This window comes from Theropithecus gelada, chromosome 1 (assembly GCF_003255815.1).
Source record: "Theropithecus gelada isolate Dixy chromosome 1, Tgel_1.0, whole genome shotgun sequence".
NCBI classification, from domain to species: domain Eukaryota; kingdom Metazoa; phylum Chordata; class Mammalia; order Primates; family Cercopithecidae; genus Theropithecus; species Theropithecus gelada.
Window position 1 is genome coordinate 168050154 of NC_037668.1, and position 25111 is coordinate 168075264.

A 25111-nucleotide genomic window follows, 5' to 3' on the forward strand; every position below is an offset into this window, starting at 1 on the left:
AAGTGTTGGTCTTCTGGATCTCTGGCTTCACCAAAGTCATATGTGGCCTTAAATGATTGAGTGAATTACTTCCTTAAACCTTTTTTTTTTCTTTCCCCCAGTCAGGCTGAATATAAAATTATAATAAGTCTGAGTGTGTTGGCTCACACCTGTAATCCTGGCACTTTGGGAGATTGAGGAGGTACGATCACCTTAGCCCACGAGTTCAAGACCAGCCTGGGCAACACAGCAAGAACTGATCTTTACAAAAAAAAAAAAAGAAAATTAGTTGCACATGGTGGTGCATGCCTATAGTCCCAGCTACTTGGGAGACTGAGATGGAAGGGATTGCTTCAGGCCAGGAGAGTGAGGCTGCAGTGAGCCATGCTCATGCCACTGTACTCTACCCTGGGTGACAGAGTGAGACCCTGTCTCAAAAAAAAATTACAATAATTAATGAGTTTGAAAATTATTTTGGCAGATGTAATAAAATATAATTTTAACTATACTTATTAAATTACATGCATAACAAACTTTTTCAAAAATACCATGTGTCAAAAAATGTATTTATATAGTATACTTGGATAAATAGATGAGACTCTTTTAACATCAACCTAGAGAGTCTGAGGGAGAAAGAGACAAGGAAGTTGATTTGCTGTTTTTCAAAACCTACTTCTGATCATACACAGAAAGCATTGTGTTATTCATAAGTAGAAGACCCAGACTTCAGCTATGTGGTTTCATAATTCTACATATACTTCCATTTATTTATATCATCTTATTTCTGAATCCTACAGTCTTCAGTTATATGTAGTAGACCTTTAACTGAAAATATGCTGTTTTAAAATACATTTGTATGGTTTGGTATAACATATAATATTAATGGATTTTTCGGAAAATATGACTTCCCTTTTATTAGCTTTAGATACGTAATTCAGATCTGCAGCCACTGTTTTAGATTGTCTTCCCATCCACCTGACTGACAGAAACCTCACCCCGACAGAATCCACCAATTTCGAGAAATCCCACTTTGCTGCCATTAAATGCCATGTTGGATATCTATCTATATTGAGAACTCAACATTGCCTGAAACGGTTATTTCATACCTCCTCCTTAAAGCTCCAACAACTTTTTTTTGTGTGTTTTAGCAGAAAGCTTTGCTTAGAGAACTACCTACTACATAGAAAAATATTAGCAGTTTTTTCCACAAAACTCATATTTTTGCACTACAAATTTACTTGGATTTATGTCTTTCCACTTCTCTTTTTCCTATAACAATCGAAAACATACTTCAGCTTCTGTCTGAGGCTCCTCTCACTGTATTGATCTGAATTCCAACTCTTCCTGTCTTCTCAGGGATCTTGTATTCCTTCTTTGCTGGCTCTCTGCTAGCTCATTAATTCCCATAGCCTTTTAAACGTGTACAAGTCTGTACCAGTCAAAAGAAAAAAGCAAATGTTTCCAGCTTAATCTTTCTGTCTACCTTTACTTTCCTCTACTTTGTGTATTCCTTCTTAAGCAAATTGCCTCTGTACATACTGCCTCTCTTTCCTCGTACTCACTCATTCCATAATCTTAAATCGGCCACCTCTTTCCTACCCTTTCTCTGACGCTCATCTTACTGTAGTGTTGTGTCTTTTAATGTAGTTGCCATCCTTCAGTCATCATCTCTCAATGTGTTGCAGCACTTGTTGGAGGATTTCTTTTAGATATGCCCTCTTCTCTTGACCTTCATAACAGCACACACTCTAGCTGCATTCTCCCTTTCTGGTTGTTTTTTCTCACTTGATTTATACTACTCTCTGCTTCAGTGGCTTCCCTTGCTAATCCAGCTTTATCTCTAAACATTCTCTCCCTCTTAGTCTACATTCTAGATATGTTAGATGTTTTTTTCTGTTTCTAAAAGGTATTCTGCTTTCTTTTAACCTTCAAGATGTTATGCATACTGGTTCTTCACTCTAGAATGTTCTCCCCTGCCCACTTTATGGCCCAGATTACCCTTTGCTTGTCTAACTTTTGTCAATTTATGTCCTTTCCTTTTGAAGTCCTTTAGTGACTCTCTAAATTAGATTTCCTAATTATGTGCTCCTGCAGTACCCCTTCTTCTAGTATCATAAAAATGCATTGTTTTGTTACATTATATATTTAGATGCTCATCTTTTCTGTAAGTGGTAGACCCTGTTTTGTTTAGTTGACCATTAGATGTCCACAGGTGAAAGAATAAAAATCATACATTACCAAAAAATCACACATTTTCTTTAATGGTTTTTGCTCATTTATATTCAGAAAACATCATTGCTTCATTAGGAACACTTTTTGGCTTTTTTACATTTTTAAGCCAGTGAATTTTCAAGTTGAGTTCAAATGTTCCTACAGGATCCCTCACTTAAAAGAATATTTTGTACAAAAAACGAAATTGCCCTTTGACGTTTCTCTCCGTGAATGTTGTAGGGCATTGTAAGGCAGGGACTTTTTCTCTTCCTTTAGCACTGCATAGATTTTTGAATGCAATAAATTGAACTTAAATTGGCCACAAAAATGTGTGAAATATTGGAAATTATTTAAAACATGTGCTTCTCACATCTCAATAAAGAAAGCTGTAACTTCAGACATTACCTAGCTACATGAGTAAATAACAATCCTCATTGTTTTGACCTTAGTTTCTTCATACATATTCTTCTATAGTGTGGGTATATCAGGTACTGAAACCCATAATCGAGAAAAATACTAATATTATATGTTATACTTTTCCAAAAGTATGTAGTCTGTGAACTGCAATTTTACAAATGCATAAATTTGAAGATACTGTATATTTAATCGTCTTTGAATTCCACAGAATTAAGTAAATATTATCCTTTTGTGCAAATTGGAAATCTTTTACTGCATACTTTTTTTGTAGTATAGTAGAATCTCACTGGTATTCTAAGTTATTTTAATTTTGTTTTCAGTTAAGGACTAGGAAATGTGAAATATTCGATTGGGAAAGAAAATATTACTGACTTTATCTTACTTTACATTTTAGAAAAGGCTTAATAGGGAATTTGGAATCCTTATGTTGATGATGTGCAAATCATACTTTAAATATTCATCTTCTAAAGTTACTGATTTAATAAAAATTTGTATTTTTTCTTACTATGCTGTAATATCTGTTATTAAACTAAGAGATTTAATATGTTTATGTCAAAATCAAGTATTCTTCCTTTTTATTTGGTTTCTAGAATGTTGGCAGTAAAGTTTTTTTTTCTTAATTAAGATATGGAGTTTCCTTTGATTTACTGGTAGACATTGGAAAAAAGAGAAACACAGTGTATATCAGTCATAACTGGCAACAATGATTCCCACCAGCAGTTCTCATCCTTTCACCCATAAAATCAGCATAAAATTGACCTAACATTGCCAGATCAGATTGAGTATCTGGAAAGTAATCCTCAGGGAACAGAAAATTCAGTCTTTGTGCGTAAAGTTGTTGAATCGGATTATTTTTTTCAGAGCCCTTTTGTTTCTTCCTTTGCAGTACTTCTGAAAAGTTGCTACAAAGATGTGTCAGATGTGGTCTAAATCTAATCACATAGGCAGTAACTAAGTTAATCCATTTCAAAATATGGATGCACATGATTATAATAATTTTTTGAGTGCTGGAGGGTAAATTTAATTTAATGAAAATAGCTGGGATATTTTCTACTTCGTGATTAAACCAATAGATGCATTTTTCATGTACTTATTTGTTCTCCTTCCGAAAAAACAGAGTGTACAGAAAAAAAAATGGTAGTGAGGAAAAGTCAGGCAGCAAAACATATTTAGGTAAATGCTACAAACACAAGTGCAAACTGTAAGCTATTCGATAACATAAATATCCTTATTTAAGACAGTTGTAAGAAAGTTGTCACAAACATCTTCTCAAATAGTAATTACAAAGTTGAAGTTACTTAAAAGGGATATTTTAAATATTCACATTGAAGCTCTGTAATTTCATTATTCACGAGAAAGAACTGTTCTGTATTTCTGCATGAAGATTTGTTTATGTAGCCATTAGTAATTATATTACTTTATGAAGATAAAAACTTTCATTTAATGTTTAATGAAAATTCTGTCATACGCCTTTGTTTTATGAGATTCAAATCTTAGCAGCTACCATTTTGGTAAAACTGCCATGTAAATATATGTCTATTTTTTTAACTGGGAACATACTTATCCACAAGGCATTTATGTTTGAGTGTTTTTAGGTGATATGTAATACATTCCACATTTATTTTAGACATGTATACATTTTGTTTTATATGAGGATATAATCATTTAATATTACCTTCATAAATTTGTAATGTATTATTCTTATATAAGATGTTTTAAATTATTGATTTTTATTATTTACATGGAAACTTTTTAGTCCTTAATAAATAAAAAGTTTAATTGTCAAAAACTTACTTTTTTCTTTTTAATTTAAAATACCTGAAAAACTTCTGTGGAACTTAAGTATAAAAACAAGAGGAGCCAGCTCATGCTAAAAATGCTGCTAGACATTTATTGAGTTTTGGAATTAAAAGTTTTGAAATATATATGTATATATACTTAGATCATATTTTTTAGAAAATGGTATGAAGTATTGGAAATAATGGAATCAAGCTGTAAGTTTTCACTGATTGGTACATGAAGTGTTGTCTTTGAGCCACAAGTCTTTTTACTTGGCGTGGAGTTCAAACCCTGTCATATGGGTGGTACTTGTTACTCGTATTAGTCTTATCTTGGGCTTTCAAGTTTTGTTTTGTCCAGAAGAAATAATCCATTATTCACTATCCCTTTAAAACACATCTGAAGTGTTCAGAAGTTTATTTTTGACAGAATTAAACCATAAGTATATGACTAAAATATTTATTAGTGCTTACTAAACTAAGATATTAGCATTTTATTGTGTTAAGTAGAAGAGAAATACTGTGAGAAACAAAGAAAATGAAAAACAGGTGTGAATATTTGTAAAACAATATTGGTTTATATATATTAATTACTAGATAAAACATGTTAGAAAAATTTCTGTGAAATGCCCTGCAAATATCAATTGTATTTTAAATGAGCTGCTTTACATCTACTTACCAACTTACCTATTACTGCAAATGCGAGATTTAAAAACTGATAGAAGGCAAATATTATTACAGTTTTTGTAAATCTTAATTGGAATTTTAAATGGATATTTAAGGTGTATTTTGGTCTAGTCTCTGAGGGCTATATTTTATTACATACTTGATACATTTATATTTTTCTTTTCAAAGTAATACCAGTATTTTAGAAGTGTAGTTAAAATAGAAAATTCAGAGTTTAAAATCTTACAATCTAAGATATGTAAAAAAAAAGTGAGTTACTAAAAGAAATACAGTAATGATTTTTAATAACCTGACCAAATTATTAATATCATTTATTTCTATTTGAAGGTCATTACATTTCTTAAAAAGTCAAAATATTTAATTATAGAAAGGAAAAGAAGTGAATGTCATCAACTATAAATGTTTAAAGAAAAATTTAAATGTTGTAATTAAAGTAGCTTTGACAATTTTAAGAGTGCTTAACCAAGACTGTTCCTTTAAATGTGTTATTTTGCTGCTGTTTAATTATACATGTCAATTATTTACAGATCCTGTGGTATTGTGGAAATTCCCAGAGGACTTTGGAGACCAGGTTGGTACCACGTAATTAAAAAAAAAAATTGAAGTATTATGATTGTTGCTACTATTACTGCTGCTGTTGCTAGTGTAACTACTAGCAAACATGGATTGCTAAAATTATTTTCTCTTGATCAACTGTGAGAAAAAAATGCATGTGTGCAGAATATATGGAAGAATCTTTTAAAGTTACCAAGTAGATGGGTGATGAAGAAGTCCTTATATTGAAACTCATAGGGACTAGATGTTTAAACTTTCAACATAGTTTATACTTGTTTAATTTATCTATAGAATATATCTTTGAAAACATTAAAAACAATAAAAGGTTGACAATGTGAAATCTTTGTTAAATATACTCTTATTATTTCTGTGTACTTAGAAATAAGTGTTACTGCCATAAATAAGTGATCTGTTCTCTCCTTGTGACAGTAATATCTGAGTCCTTTACATATAGAAGTTGAATTATCACTATTTTTTCATTTTAAAGTAGTTCTTACCTATAGCTTTACTTTCTTTAAAAAATATATCATGCAAGACAACTAGATGAATTTATTCCATTTGCATTTTATATTATAGTCTTCTATAGTTCCTCAATATTTAGTATGACCAAAATGATGAAGTAATTTTATATGATATATGTATATAGAAAAATCATTTAAACTTTGTTATAGATTTATCATTTTGATGTTGCTTTATATATAATATACAGTAAACAATACAGATTTAAGGATTTTTTTGCCAATTATTTTTTTGCTTTTTAAAAAATTGACACGGCCGGGCGCAGTGGCTCACGCCTGTAATCCTAGCACGTTGGGAGGCTGAGGCGGGCAGATCACGAGGTCAGGAGTTTGAGACCAGCCTCACCAACATGGTGAAACCCCGTCTCTACTATAAATACAAAACATAGCTGGGTGTGATGGCGTGTGCCTGTAATCTCAGCTACTGGCGAGGCTGAGGCAGGAGAATCACTTGAACCTGGGAAGCAGAGGTTGCAGTGAGCCGAGATCGCGCCACTGCACTCCAGCCTGGGTGATAAGAGCAAGACTTTGTCTAAAAAAAAAATAAAATTGACATATTATTCTACACATTTATAGGTACACTGTATTTCAATACATGTATACAATATGTAATGATGAAATCAGGGTAATCAGCATATCCATCACCTGAAACATTTGTCATTTCTTTGCACTGGGAATATTCAAAATCTGCTCTTCTAGCTATTTGAAAATATATGATAAATTCTTGTTCATTATAATCACCCTTCAGTGTTATAGAACACTAGAACACTAGTCCTCCTATCTAGCTGTCATTTTGTACCCATTAACTAACCTCTGGCTATCAGCCCCAAACCCCTGCCTGCCCTTCTCAGCCTCTAGTAACCACTTATCTACTCTACTTCTGTGAGATCAATTTTTTAAGCTTCCAATATGAGTGAGAACATGAGACATTTGTCTTTCTGTGCCTGACTTATTTCACTTAACATAATATCCTCCAAGCCCATCTGTGTTGCCATGAACAACAGGATTTTGTTCTTTTTTTATAGCTGAATAATATTCCATTTTGTATATATACCATAGTTTTTAATCCATTCATTTGTTTATAGACACTTAGGTTGATTCCACATCTTGGCTCTTATGCATAGTGCTGCAATAAATATGTATCTCTTTGGCATACTGATTTTCTTTCTTTTGGATATGTACCCAGTCAGGAGTGGGTATATATCAACTTTCATGTTTGTAAATTGTGAGAACTGCATCTGTGGACTTAAATTATAGTAAGTTTCTGTATTGTGAATTTAACAGTGACAAGATTATCTTATCCCCTTTATTTGAAGACATAAGAAAGGAACTTGCTCATCAGGCATCCAGCAAAAAGTACTTATTTCTATCAGAACTTAAATTTGTATAATAAAAAACCTGGAATAATGTGTGAAGCTAGTAGGACAGAACATAGGGTAAACACTTCAGGATGTTGGGTTGGGCAAAGATTTCATAAAGAAAACCTTAAAAGCACAGGCAAGATAGGAGGACTGGTGTTCTAGTGTTCTATAACACTGTAGGGTGATTATAATTAACAAGAATTTATCATATATTTTCAAATACCTAGAAGAGCACATTTTGAATATTCCCAGTGCAAAGAAATGATAAATGTTTGAGGTGGTGGAAATGCTGACTACTCTGATTTGATCACTACATATTGTATACATGTATTGAAATATCACAATGTACCCATATATATGTAGAATTATATGTCAATTTTTTTTTTTTTTTTTAGACAAAGTCTTGCTCTTGTAACCCAGGCTGGAGTGCAGTGGCACGATCTCGGCTCACTGCAACCTCTGCTTCCCAGGTTCAAGTGATTCTCCTGCCTCAGCCTCGCCAGTAGCTGAGATTACAGGCGCGTGCCACCACACCCGGCTATGTTTTGTAATTTTAGTAGAGACGGAGGTTCACCATGTTGGTGAGGCTGGTCTCGAACTCCTAACCTGGTGTATATAGTGGGATTGCTAGATCATGTGATAGTTCTGTTTTCAGTGTTTTGAGGAACCTCCATACTATTTTTTCATATAATGGCTATACTAATTTAAGTTCCCACCAACAGTGTATGAGTTCCCCTTTCTCTGCCTCCTTGCCAGCATTTGTTAGTTTTTGTCTCTTTGATAGTAACTATTGTAACTGGGGTGAGACGATAGTTCATTGTAGTTTTGATTTGCATTTCCCTGATGATCAGTGATGTTGAGATTGTTTGATGTGTCTATTGGCCATTTTTATGTCTTCTTTTGAGAGATATCTATACATCTCATTTGCCTATTTTAAAATTGTATTATTTGTGTTTTTGCTGTTGTTTGAGTTCCTTGTATATTCTGGAACTTAATCATTTGTCAGATGATTAGTTTACATATACATTCTCCCATTCTGTTGGTTGACTCTTCAGTCTGCTGGTTGTTTCTTATGCTGTGCTGAAGCTTTTTAGTTTTATATCATCTCATTTGCCTATTTTTGTTTCTGTTGCCTGTGCTTTTAAGGTTTTCTTTATGAAATCTTCGCCCAACCCAGCATCCTGAAGTGTTTACCCTATGTTTTGTCCTACAGCTTCACACTTTATTCCAGGTTTTTTATTATACAAATTTAAGTTTTGGTAGAAATAAGTACTTTTTGCTGGATGCCTGATGAGCAGGTTCCTTTCTTATGTCTTCAAATAAAGGGGATAAGACAAATCTTGTCACTGTTAAATTCACAATACAGAAACTTATATAATTTAAGTTCACAGATGCAGTTCTCACAGTTTACAAACATGAAAGCTGATAAAAGTATGTGTTCAAAGCAGTTCATTCAGAAATAAGCCTACAGACATGTGATTTTGAATAAACATGAAAGAATACTTTTCTAGATGTGAAAGTCAATCTGAAAGACTTGGAAATTACACTCAAGAAGTCTGATAAATTGGCGTGATAAATATTAATTACATCTAGTACAACCTTTGACCATGGTTTCACATAAAAAGAGGGTATAGAATTATAATTTGATTTTAACTTTTTAGAGAAAGGATAGATTTATAAATATCTTAAGTATGTAAAGGAACTTCCTACAGTGAAGACATGGCTTGGGAATAAGAAGTTTGTATTTTTTCTCAAGTAGCTTGTAGTTAGATTAGAGCCTTGCTCACTCATTTTGCTATTCATATATGTGTGTATATATATTTCTCAATTCTGTCTTGTCTGTTCAACCAATTATAAAACCGCTGTTCCTGTTCAGTTCTTTTTTTTTTTTTTTAGTTTCTACCTTTTACTTTTTAAACTGCCCCTGAACATTTTTAGGGGTTCTGAAGACTCCCAACTTTGGGTTCACATGAAAGTGATAATATACTTGTCAGGTCCAGCTTGGAATTTTTAAATTTGGGGCTTAATTGTTGTTCTGTTTCTGAAACTATGAGATCACTGGAACATCAATAAGCCCTCATATGCTTAGTGAAATACAGAAGCTCTTAACCATGTAATGGTGATGAACATTCATAACTCTTAGGATTCTAGTTTACAACAGTTCTTATAGCCTTCTTGAAGGTTAGAGCTGAAAGGAACTTTAGATACCATTTTGTGTATCTGTTTCATTTTACATCTAAAGAAATCAAGCTTTACATGGGAATCTAGTCAAGGGCCTTGAATAATTGTTTTGCCATACACTTTTTAGGGAATTTATTGAATTCTACAGAAGACACAAGTACTCTGTGTACATTTCTTAACCCTTTTCCATTTTACTGCTTTTCTCTACCAACTGCCTGCTCCTTAACTAGCCTTTTCTCTGGATCTGAGGCCACCTCACTAATTATAATCTTAAAAAGCTCTTTGTTTCACTCTTACCATGCACTGGGCTCTATAACTAGGTGCTTTATGTGCATACTTCATTTTATTTTTAAATCCTCCCAGGACTAGTGGGAGATAGTATCATCCCTGAACTGAGTCTTAAGTAAGAAACTTACCTGAGGTCACAGAGCTTGTAAGAGGCGGAGCTAAGATTTGAAGACATGTTTGTCTGACTCAAAGGCATGTACTGTTAAATTTTTAGCTTTATTGTTTTTCTTCTGCTTGGAATGTTGTCTCAAACTTTCCTTACTTATTTTAGCTCCCTTAAAAAAGATTATTTTAATAATTTTTCTCTTTGTATCTTTAGAATTTAAAAGCAATATGTAATTTAGTCCAAAGAATATGAATCCATTTATCATAACATGGAGTTGTAGGTCCCTGTAGGCACTGGTTTATTATATGCTTCTCTCAGTATGTTTTCCTTCTTTTGGCAATTGAGGAACCAGTGGGACAAATGACACGGCATTTCAGGAGCTTTGATTATATATTTTTTCTTTTTTTTGATACAGTGGATGGTTTTGTACAGGAGAGTATTGGGAGATAAAACTATATAAATGAGCTGGGTTTTGGTACAGTTTGCCTTGCTGAAGAGTTGGTCCTTCAAGTGGGAGAGATTTCGGTATGGATTGGTTGTGGTAGAAACTAGAGGCGAGGAAATTAGTTTGGTAGCTATTTCAGTACAGTGAAAAGTAAGAAGGATCTGAAAGAATCAGTTACATTAGGAATGGAAAAGAGTACAAGCGTAAGGGAAAAAAGAGATTGCATGAAAAAAATTATTTTTATTTTTTATTGATTGATTGATGATTGATTGATTGAGACAGTGTCCAACCCTTTTGCCCAGGCTGGAGTATTGTAGTGCCATCATGACTGGCTCAAACTGAAGCGATCCTCCCACCTCAACCTCAAGCAGTCCTCCCACCCAAGCCACCAAAGTGGCTAGGACTACAGACATGCATCGCCACTTCTGGCTAGTGTTTTTTATTTTTTGTAGAGATGGGGTCTCACCCTATTGCCCAGGCTGGTCTTGAGCTCCTGGGCTCAAGTGATTTTTCCACCTTGGTCTCCCAGAGTCCTGGGATTACAGGCATGAGTCTGGCCAAAAAGTTTATTTTTGAGGGACTGGGGAGAGATGGAGAAAAAGTAAAGAAGAGAGGATGAGTTTGATTTTTATCGTTTCAAGAAATGTTGAACAATTTTCTATGTGAGTGAAGAGAGGAGGCATCAGAGATTTGAAAAAAATGGAGAATGTTTGCAACCCAAGAAAATAAAAAAAGCGTGAATATTCAAATTTGAGAATTGCCATAGAGGTAGGAATAACTTTCTTATTGTAGGCAAAAAATATAATCAGTAAGCCAGGGAAGCAAACCCATCAAAATTGACTGAAGTTTATTTTAACAATTTTTGTAGCTTCTTTTCAGAGTCAGATATTATCAAACAAGACAAAAATCACATTTTATTCCATTGTGTGCACATGTTCAAGAGCAAACACTTTAAGACATCTCAGAGATCTGCAGTCAAAATGATGATGATGAAAAGTAATAACATTATCATTTATGGTATTTGTGTTAACGTCCAACAAATTCATGATTGTTAGTATATGAATCCATACCTCTTAAAAATGTATCAAATTTAATTTCTAATATAATACATTTCAATATTTATACATGAACAACAGCTCTCCAGGGTCCTTAGTAAGTCCCAATAAGGAAAATGAGTATAGAGGTGTTGTGTTTTTTCCTTCCTTCCTTCTTTCCTTCCCACCCTGCCTCCCTCCCTCCCTTCTTTTTCTTTCTTTCTTTCTTTCTTTCTTTTTTTCTTTCTTTCTTTCTTTCTTTCTTTCTTTCTTTCTTTCTTTCTTTCTTTCTTCCTTTCTTCCTTTCTTCCTTTCTTTCTTCCTTCCTTCCTTCCTTCCTTCCTTCCTTCCTTCCTTCCTTCCTTTCTTTCTTTCTTTCTTTCTTTCTTTCTTTCTTTCTTTCTTTCTTTCTTTCTTTCTTTCTTTCTTTTCTTTCTTTCTTTTTCTTTCTTTCTTTTTTTCTTTCTTTCTTTCTCTCTCTCTCTTTCTTTCTTTCTCTCTCTCTTTCTCTCTCTCTCTCTTTCTTTCTCTTTCTTCTTCTTTCCTTCCCTCCCTCCCTCCTTCCTTCCTTCCTTCCTTCCTTCCTTCCTTCCTTCCTTCCTTCCTTCCTTCCTTCCTTCCTTCCTTCTTTCTTCCTTTTTTCTTTTCTTCCTTTCTTAAAGCAAAGCTGAAGTGGACGGACTGCTGTGTCTCACACCTATAATCCCAGCGCTTTGGAGGCCGAGGCAGGCAGATCACTTGAAGTCAGGGGTTTGAGACCAATGTGGCCAACTGGTGAAACCCTGTCTCTACCAAAAACACAAAACAATTAGCTGGGCCTGGTGGTGCAGGCTTGTTATCCCAGCTACTTGGGAGACTGAGGCAGGAGAATTACTTGAATCAGAGAGGCGGAGGTTGCAGTGAGCTGAGATGCCGCCACTGCACTCTAGCTTGGGTGAAGAGTGAGAACCTGTCTTAAAAACAAAAACAAAAACAAAACAAAACAAAAAGAGCAAAGCTGAAGTGAACTTGCTGATTTAGGGCAAAACCATTCTTTTTCTTTAAAAAACAAAAGTATATACTCAGTTGTTTCTTTGACACTGTTGCCCCTAGTGTAGTCTTAAACACTCATAGTATTATAACTTTTAATCTAAGTAACGTCTTACAGGAAAACAACAGCAACACTTGCGGGGTAGATGATTGAGAACTTTCCATCATACACAAGCATTTTAACAGACTGCCAGAGCTGCCCACATCTCTTTTACATTTTAGTAAAATAGGAAAAATGAACACATCTGTTAACATAACTCCAAGATAATTGCCTTTTGATAGCATACAAAAATAAGAAGAAAAAGTATATAGACAAATTGTGCTTAGTAATTAATGTTTTGGTGTTCTGAGGAATTATCCATTGATTAAGTCAATTTAACATCAATTCCATTTTTCGGTTACCTAAGGATTTTGGAAATTATATTCAAGTACATGTACTACATAATATAATCACTGCTGACATGAAGTTTTCCAGAATAGTGATTAAGTTTGGTTAAATAGAAATTTACATTTTATATAACCTTAACATGTCATAGTTGCTTATTAGTTCAGTAACTTGTATACATTTGGGGAAAACATACCCAAGTAGAATAAAATGTGTACTTGCTCTGTCCTTAACATTATTAAATCAGAGGAGACATGGCTATTTTTATTAAGTCAGTTATAAAACTTGAGTTTTCTAAAGATTTACCTTAATAATATGAATTTGAATCCTCTAAGGATTATTTTGAAAGTCTAGCTCATTTGAAATATTAGAAGTTCAACTTCCTTATTTTATAGATGTTTTGGGAATATTCTATTTATGTACATTTCTCTCTATAAGTTAGTCAGTACAGAGTGTCTTTAATTTATGAGGCTTTATAATCTACTTTATTGATACTCTCCAGAGATAGGGAAACATTTCATACTAACACAACAAGAACAAAGGTCTTTATGAAATATAGGCATCAATATTTTTGGTGATGTCTTTAGTTATACTGTGTATAATAAACAGATAAAATAGATATGTAGGAAAATTGAAAGAATTATAAAGGTAATGCTGTATTTTCAAGTCATTTTATGTTTTTGATTATGACTCTTAAATTAGAGATGAAAAATTTTGCCAAATATTAAACAAATGAATGTAGCCTAGGCAATTAGCATGTAGCTTTAGCTGTCTTAAGAATTTAAAATTACTCACAGAGTACTTTGAAAGTTGCTTGTCTGGCACAGTAAAGCTATAAAGAAGATGACATGGTTCTTGCCTTCCAGAAGTCTGTGAGGAGAAGGAAGATTGGACTGGGAATCAGATGTGAGCTGCTCTGGTTCTTCTTCTTTCTTCTTTTATCTTCTTTCTTAAAAAAAAAAAAAATGGTGGGGAATATAAGTACAGAACCTGCAGGTTTGTTACACAGGCATACATGTGCCAGGGTGGTTTGCTGTACCTATTCACCCGTCCTTTAAGTTCCCTCCCCTCACCCCTGGCCCCCAAACGGGCCCTGGTGCGTGTTGTCCCCCTTTCTGTGTCCATGTATTCTCATTGTTCAACTCCCACTTGTAAGTGAGAAAATACGGTGTTTGGTTTTTTGTTCCTGTGTTAGTTTACTGAGGAAGATGGCTTCCAGCTTCCTCCATGTTCCTGCAAAAGACATTATCTCATTCCTTTGTATGGCAGTATGGTATTCCATGGTGTATATGTACCACATTTTCTTTATCCAGTCTATCATTGATGGGCATTTGGGTTGGTTCCATGTCTTTGCTATTATAGTGCTGCAACAAACAAATGTGTGAATGTGTCTTTATAGTAGAATGATTTATATTCCTTTGGGTATATACTTAATAATGGTATTACTGGGTCAAATGGTTATTTCTGGTTCTGGATCCTTGAGGAATCGACACACTGTCTTCTACAGTGATTGAACTAATTTACATTCCCACCAACAAAGCATTCCTGTTTCTCCACAGCCTCACCAGCATCTATTGTTTCCTGACTTTTTAATAATTACCATTCTGACTGTCGTGAGATGGTATCTCATTGTGGTTTTGATTTGCATTTCTGTGATGATCAGTGATGTTGAGCCTTTTCTCATATGTTTGATGGCTGTATAAATGTTTTCTTTTGATAAGTGTCTGTTGATATCCTTTGCCTACTTTTTGATGGGATTTTTTTTTTCTTGTACATTTGTTTGAGTTCTTTGTAGGTTCTGGATATTAGTCCTTTGCCAGATAAGTAGATTGCAAAAATTTTCTCCCATTCTATAGGTTGCCTGTTCATTCTGATGATAGTTTCTTTTGCTGATAGTTTATTTAGATCCCATTCATCAATTTTGGCTTTTGTCGCAGTTGTTTTTGTCATGAAGTCTTTGCCCGTGTCTGTGTCCTGAGTGGTATTGCCTAGGTTTTCTTCTAGGGTTTTTATGGTTTTGGGTTTTACATTTAAATCTTTAATCCCTCTTGAGTTAATTTTTGTATAAGGTGTAAGGCAGGGGTCCAGTTTCAGTTTTCTGCATATGGCTAGCCAGTTTTCCCAGCACCATTTACTGAATAGGAGATCCTTTCCCCATTGCTTGTTTTTGTCAGGTTTGCCAAAGGTCGGGTGGTTGTAGATTTGTGGTGTTACTTCTGAGGTCTCTGTTCTGTTCCATTGGTCTTTATGTTTGTTTTGGTACCAGTACCTGCTGTTTTGGTTACGGTAGCCTTGTAGTATAGTCTGAAGTCAGGTAGCGTGATGCATCCAACTTTTTTCTTTTTACTTAGGATTTTACTTTTTACTTGACTCTATGGGGTCTCCTTTAATTCCATATGAAATTTAAAATAGTTTTTTTCTAATTCTGTGACGAATTCAATGGTAGTTTGATGGGAATAGCATTGAATCTATAAATTACTTTGGACAGTGTGGCCATCTTCATGATATTGATTCTTCCTGATATTGATTCTTCCTGTTCGTGAGGATGGAATGCTTTTCCATCTGTTTGTGTCCTCTCTTATTTCCTTGAGCAGTGGTTTGTAGTTCTCCTTGAAGGGGTCCTTCACGTCCCTTGTTAGCTGTATTCCTAAGTGTTTTATTCTGTTTGTAGCAATTGTGAATGAGAGTTCATTCATGATTTATTTGGTTCTCTGCTTGGTTATTTTTGCTGTAAAGGAATGCTTTGTGATTTTTGGACATTGATTTTGTATCCTGAGATTTTGCTGAAGTTGCTTATCAGTTTAATGAGTTTTTGGGCTGAGATGATGGGGTTTTCTAATATAAAATCATGTTGTCTGCAAACAGACACAGTAGTATGACTTCCTCTCTTCCTGTTTGAGTGCCCTTTATTTCTTTCTCTTGCCTGATTGCCCTGGCCAGAACATCCAATACTATGTTGAATAGGAGTAGTGAGAGAGGGAATCCTTGTCTTGTACCAGTTTTCAAAGGGAATGTTTCCAGCTTTTGCCCATTCAGTGATATTGGCTGTGGGTTTGTCATAAATAGCATTTATTGTTTTGAGATATGTTTCATCAATATCCATTTTATTGAGAGTTTTAAACCTGAAGAGATGTCAAATTTTATCAAAGGCCTTTTCTGCATCTATTGAAATAATCATGTGGTTTTTGTTTTTGGCTCTGTTTATGTGATAGATTACGTTTATTGATTTGTATATGTTGAACCAGCCTTACATCCCAGGGATGAAGCCGACTTGATCGTGGTGGATAAGTTTTATGATGTGCTGCTGGATTCGATTTGCTAGTATTTTTTGAGGATTTTTGCATTGATGTTCATCAGGGATATTGGCTTGAAGTTTTCCCTTTTTTTGTGTCTCCTCCCGGTTTTGGTATCAGGATTATGCTGGCTTCATAAAATGAGTTAGGGAGGTGTCCCTCCTTTTCAGTTATTTGGAATAGTTTCAGAAGGAGTGGTACCAGCTCCTCTTTGTATTTCTGGTAGAATTCCGCTGTGAATCCATCTGGTCCTGGGCTTTTTTTGGTTGGTAGGCTATTAATTACTGCCTTAATTTCAGAACTTGTTATTGGTCTATTCAGGGATTCGACTTCTTCCTGATTTAGTCCCGGGAGAGTGTATGTCTCCAGGAATTTATCCATTTCTTCTAGATTTTCTAGTTTATTTGCTTAGAGGTTTTTATATTATTATCTGATGGTGGTTTGTATTTCTGTGGGATCAGTGGTGATATCCCCATTATTATTTTTTATTGTGTCTGTTTGCTCCTTCTCCCTTCTTTGTTAGTCTAGCTAGTAGTGGTCTGTTTTGTTATTTTTTTAAAAAGCAGCTTCTGGGTTCATTGATTTTTTTGGTGAATTTTTCATGTCTCTATCTCCTTCAGTTCTTCTCTGATCTTAGTTATTTCTTGTCTTCTGCTAGCTTTGGATTAGTTTGATCTTGCTTCTCTAGTTCTTTTAATTGTGATGTTAGGGTGTCAATTTGAGATCTTTCTAGCTTTCTGATGTGGCCATTTAGTGCTATAAATTTCCTTCTTAACACTGCTTTAGCTGTGTACTAGAGATTCTGGTATGTTGTCTCTTTGTTCTCATTGGTTTCAAAGAACTTCTTGATATCTGCCTAATTTCATTATGTACCCAGGAGTCATTCAGGAGCAGGTTGTTCAATTTCCATGTAATTGTGAGGTTTCGAGTGAATGTCTTAATCTTGAGTTCTAATTTGATTGCACTGTGATCTGAGAGACTGTTTGTTTTGATTTCTGTTCTTTTGCATTTGCTGAGGAGTGTTTTACTTCCAATTATGTGGTCGATTTTAGAATAAGTGCCATGTGCCACTGAGAAGAATTTATATTCTGTTGATTTGGGGCAGAGAGTTCTGTAGATGTCTGCTAGGTCCACTTGATCCAGAGTTGAGTTCATGTCCTGAATATCCTTGTTAATTTTCTGTCTCATTGATCTGTCTAATACTGACAGTGGGATGTTAAAGTCTCCCACTATTATTGTGTGGGAGTCTAAGTCTCTTTGTAGGTCTCTAAGAACTTATTTTATGAATCTGGGTGCTCCTATATTGGGTGCATATATATTTAGAATAGTTAACTCTTCTTGTTGAATTGTTCCCTTTACCATTATGTAATGCCCTTCTTTGTCTTTTTTGATCTTTGTTGGTTTAACGTCTATTTTGTCAGGGACTAGGACTGCAATCCCTGCTTTTTTTTTTTTCCTTTCCATTTGCTTGGTAAATTTTCCTCCATCTCTTTATTTTGAGCCTATGTGTATCTTTGCGTGTGAGATGGGTCTCCTGAATATAGCACACCTATGGATCTTAACTATCCAATTTGTGTTCTGGCTGTACTTCTAACTTGAGTGCAAGACAGATTCGTGAGGAAATGCTAGTGTTTAGGAGGAGTGCATAGAAGGTGATCTTTAGCCTTATTTTTTGATCACTGAATTTTGTCCTTTAGTTGGTCCTCTTAGGGTGAGACTGGAGAACACTGCCATATAGTTCAGATATTTGAGTGTGATACCCTATTGTAGTAGAAAGACAGAATGATGAAGTTAATTCATGATTTGAAGTTGTGGTAGAGTGATAGAGACGTTGGAACGTTATTTCTTTTATTTAATTGAAGATTTACATAATTTTTTGATAATATAAATATGAATTTGAATCCTAACCCTGTCAGTTATATGGTTTTTGCCGTCAAAAAATATCCCCTGCTCTCAGTAAGATAATAGTTCACAGGATTAATTGTAGGAGTAAGGTCTATCTGAAGCACTGTGGTAGGTATTCAGCAAATGAGAGGGCATGGTCAGACTTCCTTTACACACTATCCCTGTCTTCTTAGGTTTTGTTTTGTTTTGTTTTGTTTTCTTTTCTTTTTGCTTCGCTTCTCTTCTCTTCTCTTCTCTTCTCTTCTTTTCTTTTGTGGAATTTCTGTTTTTATTTTTCTTTTCCATTCTGTTTCTTCTTTTGTGTGGTCCAGTTCTATTTATAAAACTCAGTTTGAAAATTAGTCCTTCTTTGAAGGATTTCCTGAACCTCCAAGGCAACCTGTCTGTACTTCCATAGCTTCTTATATGTATCTCTAATACTAAACTATATTTTCATTTTTTTTTTGCGTGTCTCTATCTATCCTAGGCTGTTTGTATGTTTCTTGAAGGAAAAGGGTCAGAACTTTCTCATTTTTCAATCTCCACATCTAGTAGAGTGGCTGGAACATGATAAGATATGAGTAAGTGTTTTTGAACGGCTGGTTGAATGAGTGACACGTGAGAGGAAGTTGAATAAACTCATGATAACTTATCTTAATCTTCTTGGAAAAGTAATAGGCAAGGTAATCTAAGAGGGATGGATTTAAGAGTGGTGTTCTACCTTAAACTTGGAAAGATTTCAAGCTGGTGTTATGACACATATCATAGGAATTCAGCAAAGTCTGAGTGAAATGATGTAACTTAGCAGAGGGGTTAGGTAGCATGAAGATTTAATAGGTCCTTGACTGTTCCTGATAGTACCTGACTTATTTGTTTTCTCCTCTGCCCCTCATTTCTGTAGGATGTGAAATTAAAGTTCAATATATGCTGACAACCTAGTAGTATGTGCTTCCATGATAAATAATAAAAATGCATTAAGAAATGCTTTTAGAAAGTGTGTATGTTACATGATTATTTTAAATTATAACAATAATAAAAATACCATTAATTAATCAAGTTTTGGTAGAAATTATCTGGAAACAGTTTAAACTATAACTGTAAGAATGAATAGTAGTAAAAATTATGTGTTATGCAAAAATAGCAGAGAATTTTAAATTTTACCCTTCAGCTGCATCTTCATAGGAATGAATGGAAGGCAGCCAGCTACTTAGCTGACATTAAATCCAGTATATGCAGCACTATATACAGTTTTGTTTCTATATTTAATAATGACTAGTGGGTCATTATTGAATATAAAAAGGATGCAGGTAGGAGTTAAGGTCTGCATGGTTTAGGAAGAATGGCTGTTTTATTATTAAATAACTTTTAATATATTCATAATTTTAAAAATTTTGTATTGATTTAAAAGGTATTTGGTAGGAATGATTAGTTTTTCATTATTTGAAATTGAGACACACTGAGTATTCTATAATTTTGCTTCTTGCATCATCATAAAGAATATCTAAATTATTCAGAAATAATTTATTAAATTCTAATACTTTGAAAACAAATACTTAAATGATTGTAGATTTCTAAAAATTGATGTTTTTTGGCTGTTTGGGCTTGATTCTGTCATTTTTAACTACGAGTCAATTGCATCAGACAAAATAATTTCATTGGATTCTATATCAACTATTGTTTTTCCAAATGTAAAGAATGAAATGTCTTGAACCAATTTTTGTGATAGTAAATTCTCTATGAATATTATGTATAAACTCATTTTTCTGTCCCTATGAATATTACATATAAACTCGTATTTCTGAAACAAATTAATTTCTTAATGTTTAAATAAAAATTTATAAATTTTGTAGAGATGATGAGTAAATGTAAGGTAATTATAATTATATTATGGCTGTTTACTTGGTTTCGTATTCCAAAAATTTTATTAATCATGTATTTTGGTAATGCTAAAGTAGAGTTTTGCATTTCCAATTTATCTTTAGTTTGAAAAGAAGTTAAAGTGAGTTAACTGTTAGGTAATTTCTTATCTGCTTCTTTGTAGATACAACCACTATTACCATTTTTGTATATTCTTGTGACTAAAAAAGATGAATCAGAATGAAGCATAAGAGGCATACGTGGGAAAATGTACAAAAGTAAATCTAAAATCATCATCATAAATATATCTTTGTATCTATCTTTATGCAGACTAGATTTTTATTTCTTTAAAAGGCAAGCCCAGTTCAGGAAGCTCAAGGCAAAACATGATCACATTCTTACTTTACCTGCATGCTTGTTTTATATTCTTTGCTGCTAAAATTTTAAAATTTTATTGCAAATAGGAAACTAATTTGGAAAAACATAGTGATATTTTATGAACTTCGCTTTATAGTTGAAGTGTTTGCCGGAATATTTGATCTAGCAGATTCCTATTGAAAAGAATATTTTTGCATACATTTTAGATAATAAAATTGTATTTGAAAACCGCTGTACAAATGACCTTATTTTTCTGTTGAAGGATGAACAGACTTTTACTTTAATGAGATCTTAGAGATGAGGTTTTTATATCCATTTTTATGGTAGTGAAATTTATATTCTAACTATATAAATGATTCAAGGCAGACCTGCAAGGTCTGATGTTATGCAGCAATCTATAGAAATTAAATAATGATAAATAATTCTGATTGAAAGAAATAAATGTGGTTTCCCAAAAACTTACTCTTTATTAAGCTGTAAACGTTTGTCAAAAGTGAAATTGGAATTTAGTTCTATAAAGAGTTATGAATCTTGGAGAGAAATAGAGTAGAGGAATTATTTTTTCAAGGTTACCTAACATAGGCTGATGAATTAGAAACACTTCTCCTAAAGTTAGAAGAGAAAACATAAATATAACATGACATGAAAATCTCTCTGCCAGTTCAGAGTTTTGCATTTCCAATTTATCTTTAGTTTGAAAAGAAGTTAAAGTTAGTTAACTGTGAAGCGAAACAAATAATGGAAACAACAAGAGTAGCATTTAAAATATTACTTGATAGAAAATGAAGTCTTGCAAAATTGGCATAAAGTCATTATTAACTCATAAAATATGTTACTTTGAAATAATTTTTGTTTATTATAACCATATATTGTTTTAAAATGACTTTTAGGGGAATTTTTCTAATTTTTTTTTTAAGAATAAGGCTAAGTTGAGTGGGTTATAAAATGAATAATTATCCATGAATTGCCATCTCACCTTTCTCTTTGGTGTGATTTCTATTTTTCCTTCCCCCTTTCACATTGTTAATAGACAATTGATTTAAAGGAAGTATTGCCAGGTTGTTTATTAATGTTTAAAATTTAAGCCTGAAATACACTTTAGCAGAAGAAGTAGATATGAAGGCACTTCATTATTAAAATTTTTAAGTTGAAAAATATTGTGTATTAGCTGAAAATATTGAACTTGATCAACATATGTTACCAGCTAGCCTCTTCCCCACCCGTTCTTTTGTTATCTTGTTATTGTTATAAGGCTTAATGACAGTTGTAGGCCATAGTTCTGGATGTGGGGGTTATTCTACCCTGGGGAGAAGAGGAGGAAACAGCAGTGTGGATTATGGAAATATGGACTGATCTAAAAAGAGACCTCTTGTAAAAGAATGGAGCTCAAAGAAAAGCTAGGAGAAACTGATGAAAAGATGATGGAATATGATGTGAAAATGATAATTTGAAATCTTTCATTCCCAGCTGCCATGTTTTGGAGAAAAGGAATGCATTTGTATATTAAGAGAGAGCTACGAGAGTCCAGATGAATGGTATTACTTATCAGATATGGTTTCATTTTGATTCAGATAAATTATGTGCATTTTAATAGACCTTTGCATATTTAGACATTTTAAATCTTAAAGACATAATATTAGGTATGATATTTCATGGAAATATTTTAAGTAGTATACAATATTTGCTTAATATTTGGGCACCTTTGAATGAACCTAATTTCAAAAATTAACTTCATGGTTGTTAAATTTAAGCATTTTAACTAATTGTGATGGTGAATATTTTATTTAAAGTATGAATTATTTTGTTACCTTGTAACAATTATTTAAACACATAGTCACATGTTTACTTATGTTTATTTTTCTAGATAAGTGACAATATTGCAGCTTATCTTGGTGAATTAATATTAAGTGGTAACATACAGCTCTATCCTTAGCCTATTTGACCAGACAACAATGCAATCTAGTGGTCATTTTTGTAAAATGAAGATACGGAGATCATGTGGTTTTAACTAGTTATCGATGTGTTAATAAAGGAAAAATTATTTCCTGATTCTAAAGTTTGCAAAAGGTTAGATTAGGAAAAAGTTAGCATGAAGATGTAAAAATAAGGCGTATGGTAAGAGGGTCATATTTTGAGGGAAGATGATGTGCCACGCATTCTAATAGGAATATCTTCTAAGTAGAAGGAAACCTCTGACTGGAGTTTAGGAAGAGGATGATAACGTGGAATTTACTTCTTGAATGAACTTGCCAGGCAAAGTTTAGGGAAAGAGAAGAATCTCCAAGAACAACTGCTTTTATAGGCCACAACCTGCGTCTTTAAATCCATACTGAAAAATATAATTTGATAATCATACCCTATGACCCTTATAAATATTTTGGTTTTTAAGAGATAAATAATATATTTAACTTCCTCCTTTTGATATAACCAACTAGGATTATTTAATATGTTTTGCATTGCAAATTGTAATAGTCTGAAGTTTTTACATGATTGTCTGTGGAGTTATTATTTATAGGATATGGGACATTAAGGAGGAAGATTAACATCAGATAACTCCAAGTTGAGCCATAGGGAAGGGAAGAAGTAACAAAATATTAAATTAAGCACAAGAACTTGTTGAAATTACTGCTAATTTAATGTGGTTGGAGTGTAGGATATATGAAACTTGATATTGAGGCTGCAAAGGTAGTTTGGTCAGATTATCAAGAACTTTGTATAATATGCTAACTGCTTTGGTGTTGACTAATAGGAAATAACCATAAATGGTACATATTTAGGAGGCTTCCACATCACATCTATATTTTAAAGAGGTAACTTTAGATTTAGGTGATTTGAATTGGATAAAAGGAGTCCGTTGGAGACACAGAGACTACTTAGAAGGCTATGGTAATTGTTTAGTAGAACTGTTGAGAACCTCAACTAGAGAAAGATTACAGAGAAGGTGGGAAAGGGAATGGATTTGTGATTTTTTTTTTTTTTTTTTATTGTGGAGGCACAGATACATGAGTTCTACGCTATAAACAAATTGTTAAGTTTATGGTACAGTATTGTTAACTATAAGCACAGTATTGTATGTCAAACCTCTAGAACTTATTCATGTTATATGACTGAACTTTGTGCCTGTTGAACAGCAACTTGCCATTTCTCTCTGCTCACAGACCCTGGCTGGCAACCAGCATTCTACTTTCTGCTTCTGTGAGTTTGACTATTTTTGATGTCTCATTTAAGTGGAATCATGCAGTATTTGTCTTTTTGAGACTGACTTATTTCACTTAGTGTAATGTTCTCCAGATTCATTCATGTAGTGGCAAATGACAGGATTTTCTTTCCTTTTTTAAGGCTGAATAATTTTCCATTGTATGTATATAACACATTTTCACTATCCATTCATCTATTGATGGACATATAGGGTATTTCCACACCTTTGCTATTCTGGGTAATGCTACAGAGAACATGGAAGAGCAAATATCCCTTTAAAATCCTGATTTCAGTTATTTTGGGTAAATACCCAGGAGTGGGATTGCTGGATCATGTGGTAGTTCTATTTTTAATTTTCTGAGAAACTCTTTTCTATAACTGCTGTACCATTTGATATTCCCACCAATTGTATACAAGGGTGCCAGTTTTCTACAGCCTCTCCAACACTTATCTTTGTTTGTTTGTTTGTTGATAATGAGCATTCTCACAGGTGTGAAATGATATCCAACTGTGATTTGCATTTCCTTCATAATTAGTGATGTTGAGCATGTTTTCATATAACTGTTAGCCATTCGTATGACTTCTTTGGAGAAATGTCTGTTTAAGTCCTTCAATCAATTTTTGATCAGGTCTTTTTTTTTTGCTGTTAAGTTATAGGAGATCCTTATATGTTTTGGATAGTAACCCTTTATCATATGTATGGTTTGCACATATTTTCTTAGATATTATAGGTTGCCTTTCACTCTTCCGGTTGTTTTCTTTGCGGTGCATAAGATTTTTAGTTTGACGTAATTCCACTTGTCTATTTTTGCCTTAGTTGCCTGTGCATGTGTTTATAAACATCCATATCATATGTCCATGATTGGTGTTGTAGGCAAGAAATTATTGCCAAGACCAGTGTCTGAAAGTTTTTCCATGTTTTCTCCTAACAGTTTTACACTTTTCATGTCTTATATTTAAGTCTGTTTTTTTTTTCATTTAAAATATGTTTTAATGGGTTTCAAAATTCTATGACAGATTTTTTTGGTCAAATTATTTTCATTAAGAAGTAATTATTTTAAAAACTAACAACCTAAAAACTTGCACACAAAAAACCCAAACATGTTCCATAAAATGTTCTCCTTTCCTTCTGAAGGTTTTATAATGCATTGCTGTCATTAACCTGTTTTTTATTATTAAACTTAAATGGCCTATTCAGGCAAATACTTCTGGGACTGTTCTTCAACCACTGAATGAAACTAGGGTGCAGGTATTAGGAATAATACTCATTTAGCCTCCTGAACTTTCTGGGCAGACTTGCTGACCTTCCCAACTCTAGCAGCCCTCTTATCCACTGCTTTGAAGACACCCACAGCAACTGTCTGTCTCATATTATGAACAGTAAAATGACCAAGAGGGGGATGGTCAGAGGAGTTCTCAACACTCCAGCAACCATCTGAATGATGGCAGCATCGCTAGATTTCAAGAGTTTAGGGCCACCTTCCTGCTTCTTACCAGAGTGGCAATCAGTCTTGTTTCAATCAAGCG

At 33.6% G+C, this 25111-nt stretch overlaps 1 protein-coding gene across 1 annotated transcript in view; it reads left to right on the forward strand.

The window, feature by feature from the left end:
- Positions 1–25111, forward strand: part of DENND1B (DENN domain containing 1B) — a 273717-nt gene that overhangs the window by 56855 nt on the left and 191751 nt on the right. The window contains exon 3 of the mRNA XM_025365141.1: positions 5600–5643. Coding sequence (XP_025220926.1) covers positions 5600–5643 — 44 coding nt within the window. The remainder of the gene's footprint in view (positions 1–5599; positions 5644–25111) is intronic.